We start from the raw sequence: 9,859 nt of genomic DNA, 5'->3' as shown, positions 1-9,859 counted from the left end.
CCTAAGGCCTTAGATCGAACTGAATATTAGGTGGAATATTACAAAGATATACTCGGCAGCCAGCCTTGAACTCATCATCTTACGTGTATACACACACCATATGGCTACAAGGAGCAGGAAAACAAGAAAGGCACAAAAGGACACAGTGGGGAAGTCTCAGACCTGTACATCAAGAATGGCCATAAGAGACATATAATCAACACAATGTGACAGACAAGGAAGTTATTTACAGGAATTTTTTAACTGCTAACAGCATATTCATGGTTTTTATCAAATTATTCAGAGGGTATCAAACTTCTGCAATGACCAAACTTCTGTGTACACACACTGGATTAATTTTTAGTTGCAAAATGAAGTCGGCCTCACGAATGCAAAAACATAACAAAACCATTGAAGGGCTTGGGAGAAATTAGTAAGTGGGAAGAGAAAACTCAAGTGTAATCTGAACGATACTCATCAGAGTTTGCTGTTGTTATTGTCAAATGTTGGCTATTTTCCTCTATGAAAGAACACAAGAATTTGATTCTCGTGACGACCTAATTCAAGAATAAAGCAATATCACTGGTTAAAAAAAATTGCCTTTATTTAATTTAAATTTTACACCTATCATAGGTATATAGTCTAGAAATAAAAACACATCCAAGAGCTTAGGCCTCAATGACAGTGTTTTGGGGTGCTGGGGAGAAGTACCAGAAAAAACTTAATTTATATTTAAATTTACCATTGTGTATATCAAGTGCCTACTGGCTGAACAGAACTGTAGTCAATAATTCACACTCTATAACTTCATTCAACTAATACAAAAAGCTAAATAGAAAGATTTATAGTTGAACACCGAGTTCCTAAGGCTGGTATCACATATCATTCCCTGATAGAGCAAGAATTCATCAACAGAGGACATAGGAGCCAAATTGAGAGCTGGATTTTAAAATACCTTTCCCTGCTGTGCGTATAAGTAACACATTGTGTAGTGACCTAAAGAATATTCTGTGTTACTCAATTTTCTTTTCTGGGAAGACTACCACAGTCCAGTGACTTTAAGAACCAAACTCCAAAAACTCTACCTGAGAGCCTTAATAAGGGCAGCTGGGTCATGATTGGAAAATCTATCAGCCGATGCCCCTCTGCCACAGTTCAAGGGTAACTAGGCCAATTATGAGGCTTACCCAATGGTACCAATAATTTAAAATAAATAATTGTACGTGTATACTTTTTTACACTTACACGTGAAAATGGGCGAGAGTGAGTGAAAATGATGCTTGGCTGGGAGCAAAGGAAACCTACGACACCCCTTCAAAAACTCTCGTGAATTCCAGGACCTCAAGGTCAGATTTAAACCAGCAGGAATAGGGCTGTTATTCCAAAACCTCTGAAAAGAAAGAACTAATAATAAAAACTGCAGCTGATTTTATGCACCAGGAATGAAATGTTACAACACATCTATCATTCACATGTGGGTTCATGTAATTTATCTTCAATTAGAATTATTATCTATTCAGCAGCTGAAGCCCAAGAAGTGCTGATACACTGCAGATGAGAAAACATTTGCTGGTCTCTCGGCTCTGGCCTTCTCCAGCTAAATGATGAGCACACAATACAGATCACTCGTTCTATAAAACAACCTTGGCTCACGTGTCCAGTTAAGCCGTGCCGCCAGCACGTACATTTGCAACATCTCTTCATCCCCTCTCGTGGACCCCAGAGGGTCCGCTGGGGCTCTTCAGCTTTATTGGTTCTACAACTCGGTCCCAAATTCACATAAAAAAAAGCCTCACACAACCTTTTAATCCAGGATTTACTCCTCTGAAATGTATTATTGGAGCTATAGCTAAAATATTTGAACCCCAAGGATACAATAATTTAAAAGTAACCTTTACAATATTTATAATTGAGTACTTTATCTCCACAGCCTTGACTTCCAAGGTTGTCAAGCTAGTGTCAAAGTACTTTAACTTCCACGTTGATGGGAGTGGCATCCCTCTGAGCTCGTGTTTACCGCAGTTTACACTCTACCAAATCAACAGGGAAAAAGACAACCCGGAAACAAAGGCAGCATTCTCGACTGCAGTGTTCTCAAAAGCATGTTCAGTGGGATGTCAGTAGGCGTCTAACTGAAAATAGGGGTTTCATCTTCAGATAAGGACACACTCAAGCTGGTTTCCAACCAGTTCTTAGAGCCTTTCATGTGCCGATAGGCAGGTTTGCAAGGGCCCCAGATTATCTGCCTCTGAACATTTATCCCCGTGAGCACCTCCTAGGAACACGGCTCCACAGGGCAGGTCTTGAGAAACATGGCTTTGGCATTTTGGTGTTCGGAGACTTCACTAATCCCTCGGGCTTTGAGACCATAGTCTAGTTCTTAAAAATAAACAACACAAATAACTGTGATAGCCGGCAAGTCTGGAATAGCAGACTCAGAAATTGAGCGTGTGGGCAGGGAGGGGAGAACACACCTGTTTATCCTACAACATTTTCATCTCCCCAGCAAAAACACGTCCCCAGATTCCCAGGTTAACCACTCCTGATAATGGCTGTGCACAACACCTGAACGAAATAAACAACATACAAAGGCCGCTTAAAGCAAAAAACAGTGGAATAAAGTTTCACTTGCCCAAATGGGGAAATGAACAAATGCCATATAATCTCATGTTTACAACCAGTAACCCTGGTTATTGCTTACGAGTCTGACACTGTACAGGTGCCTGGGTGGCTCAGTCAGCGAAGCATCTGGCTCTTGACCTCAGCTCAGGTCACGATCTCACAGTTTGTGGCTTCAAGCCCCTGTTGGGCTTTGCACTGACAGCTTGGAGCCTACTTGGGATTCTCTCTCTCTCCCTCTCTCTCTCTGCCCATCCTACACCCATGCTTTCTCTCTCTCTCTCAAAATAAATAAATACGCTTTAAAAAAAGAGTCTAACACTGTATAATTTGATAACATTTATAGAGCTTTCTTCTTTGAAGCACTACTGAATAATTAAAGTTGCTATGGCAAACTTCTTTACTTGAGGAGTTCGTTTACTTTAGAGTAGGATTTCTCGACCTCAGTACCACTGAGATTCGGGGCTGGATAATTCTCTGTCTGGAGACGCTGTCTTGTCCATTGTATGGTGTTGACGGTACACCCCTGGCCTCCACCCCTGGATGTCGACTGCACTCCACAAGTTGTGACAACCAAAAATGTCCCCAGACGTTGCTTAGATATAAGCAAATCATCCCCAGTGGAGAGACATTGCTACCGAGTGCGAACTAAAGCTTGACTCTGCTTCCCTGGGCAATGTCCATTTTGCAGGCATACTGTGACTTAGACACATCAACGTCTTGTAAATAGTAGCATCAAATCTTTCTACCTTCTCTGTGACCAGAAACATAAGTAATCTGTGTGTGAATGGTAGAGAATGGTTAGAAGGAAGCAGTCTACACATTTCGAAAGCAATCAAGAAGTAATTTTACTGTCCTGTAAGAATTATCGGAATCATAATGCGTAACTGACAAATAGGACAACAATTAGGAAAATGTTAATTGTGTATTATCTGTTAAGGATCATAATGACTGAGGCGGTCTAAGAGTAAAAAACCTAACAGTCATCAGCGACTAGCTCCGATCACATTCTAGTTCTCCACCAAACATTCTCCACGAAGTTCTCAATTCAAAAACCTAAGGTCTTGTCTTTAAACCGCTTATTTGTACTGCAGCCTCGTCACTTCTTTCAAATTATCAAAGAGAAACCTTTCACATGTCATGAAGAATTCTGGTATGTGTCAAGAAGCACATTATCTAGTTTTAAAGCCATTTCTTCAATATCCACGTTTTCAGTTCTGTCATAATTGTCAACTCCAGACACATGACTCTCTTTATTTTGTTCTTTCCTTACTGCCTTTAAACACTTGTCAAGTCTCTTTATGAACAAGTCCACATCCTGCGTCTTCATTCCAATGGCTGCAGCAGCATTTAGGTAAGCACAAGGGTAATTATTTGTATGTGACATAAAGCCTTGGAACGTGTAGCCACTCACGGTTTGCACAGACCCAAGAGGCACAACCCTGAAAGAGAAAAGATTTAGCAATTTAATGTCTGGTGATGCTAACAGAATATCACTCATAAACAAAAGATACCTGTGTTACTAAGCCTTGTATCTACTTATTGAGAAGTTTAAAAACAGTCATAAATCATGACCTGATTTATAAATCATGAAAATACACTGTGGCAGCCTTAAAATAAAATTATGCAATACGTTGCTATTTTACATAGAAAAGTACTGCCTGGAGAGTACTGCTCACTTATCTTCTATTAAAGAGCCATAACCTCTAGGAATTGCAAATACCTTTGTACCTTCTTCAAAGAGAAAAAAGAAAATGATTTCTGTTTTGGTACCAACTATGGAATCTGACTTCACATATACCTACCTTAATGAAATACTGAAATTTGTAAGTCAAACCGCTTTGGTTAATTGTGTATTGCCTCAAAAAATCAACAAACTAAAATCACACCCATCTGATCTGTGCTGTGCAACGGAGAGCTGTAAAGCAAAGATCCAGAAAAAACTATGCACCCGCTCACAGTGGATGGTGGTCAGCAATCAGTATATTCCGCAATGGCATGTGCATTTCTTAAGCTAGATTTCATTAGCAAACTTGATATAAGCAGATTTCTACCAGTATTTCTTTCAAAAGAATAAGTCAATTAAGGTCAATCTAAACAAAAAGACAAATACTGGCGACACTAAAAGCAAGGCTAAGAAAACCACTTTAGAAGTGTCAAAACTATGCTGTGTATAGACAGAGTTCATCAAGGTAAAAGCTGAATTAATCTAAGATTTTTTTCTTTTAAAAAGTTGTCCTTTGATGTGAAATCTCTAATCTCTGGTAGTCAAGAGAGAAATGCTTTCATAGAAGCATGTAAAGAAGAGTAGTACTTAGGGCAAGATATTTCTTTTCAAGTCATTTTTCTCTGACCTCATCAAATATAAAATGAAAAATGAAATTCATTTTTAAGCCGTGTATCTATAAGAGAAAAAAGTACACTTTTCAAAGGTAGCACTTAGACAAGAATTGCATAACCTTTTTAGTTCAGGAAATGGGCTTCTCCTTAAAAATGTTTTCATCTAAATTTAGTAATGAAGATGACTTATTTCTAATACCCTGACGTGACACCACTGAAGATTATCTAACAAAGGAAAATAAAGATAAAAATGTATAGAGACAGGCGATGTAACTTTGTTTCTGTAGCTCTACGAAACAGACAAGATCCTGTAGCTCTACGAAACAGACAAGATCCCGATCTCCCTGAGGCTGTTTCCCGCGTGGGCCTTCCACAGGCGAGCTTTCATAGCACCACACGTTTTCCATCTCTTCATTCTTTCACTCATGACGAATCCTCAGATGCAGCTCAGCATATACATGGGGGACTATTGTTAAGGAAAGGTACTTTATTACAGGGAGCTTGGAAAAGCCAAATAAATCCAGGCCTCTTTCAGACACACTCACCTGGCTCCAGACACCTGTCTGGTAAACAGCATTGAGCCAAGCTGAGTGACAGCTTTGTCTTCGTCTTCACCTAGTGTCTTAAGTGTCATGGCTGAAAGAGGATAAAGGATCCCAATGTACTTTGGTTCACCAGCACAAAATCACTCAGAAAAAAAGTACTTAATGAGGGAGACCTGACTTAGGTGTGTGTGCGTGTGTGTGTTAAAGGACACATAACACAAAATGTTAACATCTTAACCATTTTTGAGTGTTCAGCTCCGCGGTGTTAAACACACCCACACTGTTGTGCGACCATCCCCACCACCCATCCTTGTCACTCCTTCCATCTTGTGAGACTGGGACACTGTACCTCCATTCTCCCCTCCCCTCCAGACCCCCAGCAACCACCATTCCATTTTCTGTCTCTAGGACTCTGACTACTCTAAGTACCTCATACAAAAGGAATCCTACATTCTTCGTCTTTTTGTAACTGGCATGGAGATATTACTTTTTATTCATTGTCAAGGGGCATGATTTCACTTTAATGCACTTAATAAATCTTAATAAATGCAGACAAAAATTTGTTAATATAAACGAACATACTCAGAATCAGAACAGAATTTCCGGATCACCCTTCTGAAGAGTGAACATTCCAATTAAATAGATGGAACGATGACATGATCAATATGGCAGTTTATTCAAATTCAACCATGTTTTAAGAACTTATAAAATGAGAATGTGGGATATTTTCAGCACATACATAAGGTTATGTACGATCAACTTCTGCATATATAAATGAGAATAATCTTTCTGAGGTTACATGAGTAAACTATGTTCTCACCACCACTACTAGCTACCATTTCCTGAGGACTTGACTTCCCACACTAGATACTTTACGATCTCAACCATTCTTTAACAATTTTGCATGTGAGGGATCACTGTCTCTATTTTACATAGATAGGGGAAAGGAGGTGACAGGTTAGTACATAGCAGAGTTGTGATTCAAAATCATACCATATCATCTTCTGTAATATAAACCAGCAAAGGACTAAATGGGATGGGTTTTATTATATATCGGTGGCATATATAATTTGTTATATATTAATATATATATTTAATATATTTTTAAATATTTAATATATATTATATATTTTCCATGGAAGCCAATTCCTGCAAAAGGCTTCAGTTACAAATGATTGTTTCCTTACTTTCTTCAGATATGCATGAAATATGAAACGTTCCACTATATATATATATTTGCAAAAGGGAGAATTATGAAGCTTAAAAGCTAAATGCATAAAAGTCAACATTCATATTAACCTGTTAGTAGCCTTTGTACTACATAACAAAAATATATAGTCCTTTTACAAAGGAAATTATCATAAATATGGAGTTCTCTAACATAAAGACAATCAGGAAAACAATCACAGCATTAAAAACAATATAGATTTAATTTTTAATATTACGGTGTTTTGTTACATGGTGAAAATTTTTATAGAGTTCTTACTAGTGACTAAATTATTTTGGTTAGAAGCAGGAGTCAAAGTATCTTTTTCTGTATATTCTAATATTGATTTGGATTCTTTCCAGTGTATGGTTTTTCATCTCAGGAATACATTAAAGCATTTCTAAAGGCTAACTAAACCTTTTCAATTTACAAATTAATAATGTAATGAATTTAGAAATATCATTGTAACCAGAAAGAATTCATACTCTTTCTAGAAATACCAGGTCCCTGCTGGGGATGGTTATGAAGCACGGATTTTTTTTTTTCTTAAGAAAAATATATTACCTAAAGATATGGGATTGTGAGGTGTATGCAACAGTCTTTCATTGTAGGTTTCTGACAGCTTCTTTAGTTGGCTGGACAAATATGAAAACATTTCCTGCAACAACAAAATGTTACATTTATTTTTTTTTAAAGATTTTTAAGCAATCTCCACACCCAACATGGGGCTCAAACTCACAACCTCAAGATCAGGAGTTGCACATTCTATTGACTGAGCCAGCCAGATGTCCCCAAAATGTTACATTTAAAGAAAATCAAATGGATGCTTACTGAAACTTGCCAGATTTAATAAAACAAAATCTGTTTGGTGTGGTATCTGTGCTGTAAATTAACTCATTTCTGTGCCCTGGGAGCCAGTTCTTTCCTTTGATACAATATAGTGAGATTCAAAGCCGCCACAATTATCAGAAACCACAGGATTTAGGTGAAGAAGGCAAAGGACCGGCATATTTCCTGCTTTGGGGATATTATGGAGCTATCACAAATCCGTCCTCTCTTCCGAACCTCCAGGGCTACCACTCTGGTCCAAGCTGCCATCACCCTGTCCCCTGGACCACAGCAGTAGATTCCAAATGATTTCTCTGTCGACTTTCCTGCCCCTCTACAATCTGTTCTACATGCAGAGGCCAGAGCAGTCTTTGAAAAGCATAAATCAGATCATGTCCTTCTCAATGATTCCCGTCTGTAAGTACTGAAAACCCAAACTCTTCACCTATTAAGGCCCCAAATGATCTAGCCCAGCCAATGTGCCCAACTCAGCAACTGTCATTCCCCCATTTAGTATAGTGACAGCCACATCAGCCTTCTTTGCAACCACCAAACACAGCAAGCTCATTCTGGTATGAGAACCTTTGCGCCTGCTTCCTCTAGACACAAGACAGTGCTTCTCCCAGAACGTTCGATAAGCCCTCCCTTCATTATTTGCCTGTTAAAGTCCTCCCAGTCTCCCTCCTACAACCACTACCTATTTTGGTTTCTTCACTATACTTATCACAATCTGAAATTACCTTATTTATTAGCTTAAATGAATACTTCCTGTGACTACCTACTCGAATGGGAAAACTTGAAAGCAGGGACTTTGTGTTCTTCACTACTGTTTTCCAAACACCAAGAAAAACGTGCCGTACTTTTAGTATGTACGTAACATAGGAAAAAGTAGTTTAAAATGCATTTCCTTCAAATTGCACAAACTCAATATTAACAACTCCCTCAACTCAAAAGAACATACCAACTCAAAACAAAAAAAAATTGTGTTCTTGGTCCTACTCTGGAAAATAATGTACACCTAAGAGTAGAAAATAAAATAAAAATATTTTGTAAGTATAGTTCCATGTGCACATGTATGTAAGCAGTTTAATAAAGTCTAATAAAATAAATAAATCTTAAATTGGCAACTGTTTGACCTAAAATTATACTTTCTTCTAGTAAGCCCTTTATAAAGTGTTGAAATAAAAATCTGACCAAATAAGTCTTTCCTGAAGAAGCCCATTTGCCCTGACCTCCTCCAGTCACAGTCAAAACACATAAACTCTACAGATACACTAAAGGGCCAAGGGCCAACAAAGTACCAGGTGTAGACAGCAGGAAATGATACTTCTCCTACTTCGAAGGCTGCAAAAAGTGCTTCAGTTTTCTGTAAGGGTTGGATAGTCTGATTCTACTCAATCTATCTTCTGTTAAGATTAAGAAGAAGAAAAATCCTACCAAGTTTGTTAATTATTAATGAGTCTACTTAAGACCACAAACATTTTTTTTACACAGTATATTTTGTGCTCTGACCTGAAAAAAAATTTTAAACTAGTAGTCATTCTTAAATTTTTAGGCTATTATATAAGATCAATTGTCTCAGCATGTCAGAATTGTGAAATCTTAGATCACTAAAATAAACTGACTTTTTTATATTAGAAAACTTAACATCCATATTGGTCATATCTAATGAAGTTATGAGGAAATGTTACTGTTAGATGTAATAAACCTTTCTCTTTCATTAAAAAATAAGAGTAGGGACGCCTGGGTGGCTCAGTCGGTTAAGCGTCCAACTTCAGCTCAGGTCATGATCTAGCAGTTCATGAGTTTGGGCCCCACGTCAGGCTCTGTGCTGACAGCTCAGAGCCTGGAGCCTGCTTTGGATTCTGTGTCTTCCTCTCTCTTTGCCCCTCACCCACTTGTGCTCTCTCTCTCTCTCTGTCTCTCTCTCTGTCTCTCAAAAATAAACAACAAAAAAAATAATGTAGAGAAATAATTAAGGAGGCAAATGTCATCACCACTTGCAAACTGTAAAGAGCTGTTTAGGCAACTTTTCTTAGACATATAAAGATTTCTTGGCCCCTCCTTCTTAAACTACCGTTCTGATATTCATTTCAGAAGGTGAAACAGTAAGAGAATCAAATGGAATGCAAAGATCAAGAGTTTTTCTGACAACTGGAACAATTCCTAATCTTTTAGTACTATACCAGTATTAATGAACAGTAGAATTTCTGGATTTCATTTATATATTTTCATCTACTATAAAGTAACTAGGTCACTAATCCAAATGCTCTGTGTTGCTTAAAAAAGAAAAAAGCAGTCACATTTTAATTTAGATGTTAACTGCTGATTTTTCATCATC

General features: G+C 37.9%; 1 protein-coding gene across 3 annotated transcripts in view; it reads right to left on the bottom strand.

The window, feature by feature from the left end:
• Nucleotides 1-560: 560 nt before the first annotated feature.
• SEPSECS (Sep (O-phosphoserine) tRNA:Sec (selenocysteine) tRNA synthase) overlaps nucleotides 561-9,859 on the bottom strand; it is a 35,730-nt gene continuing 26,431 nt past the window's right edge. For 2 of the 3 annotated variants that reach the window (XM_027048367.2, XM_053217503.1), the window contains exons 9-11: nucleotides 7,255-7,348; nucleotides 5,484-5,574; nucleotides 561-4,040 (exon numbers count right to left, since the gene is read on the bottom strand). In XM_027048367.2, the coding sequence (XP_026904168.1) occupies nucleotides 3,737-4,040; nucleotides 5,484-5,574; nucleotides 7,255-7,348 (489 nt within the window). In that variant the 3' untranslated portion in view covers nucleotides 561-3,736. Of the gene's footprint in view, nucleotides 4,041-5,246; nucleotides 5,405-5,483; nucleotides 5,575-7,254; nucleotides 7,349-9,859 lie in introns of those variants that run through there. The other variant, XM_053217504.1, reaches the window with a different exon arrangement.

Source organism: Acinonyx jubatus, chromosome B1 (genome assembly GCF_027475565.1).
Source record: "Acinonyx jubatus isolate Ajub_Pintada_27869175 chromosome B1, VMU_Ajub_asm_v1.0, whole genome shotgun sequence".
Lineage (NCBI taxonomy): Eukaryota > Metazoa > Chordata > Mammalia > Carnivora > Felidae > Acinonyx > Acinonyx jubatus.
Note: the sequence above shows the minus strand (reverse complement) of the source record. Positions and strands in the feature narration are given on the sequence as shown.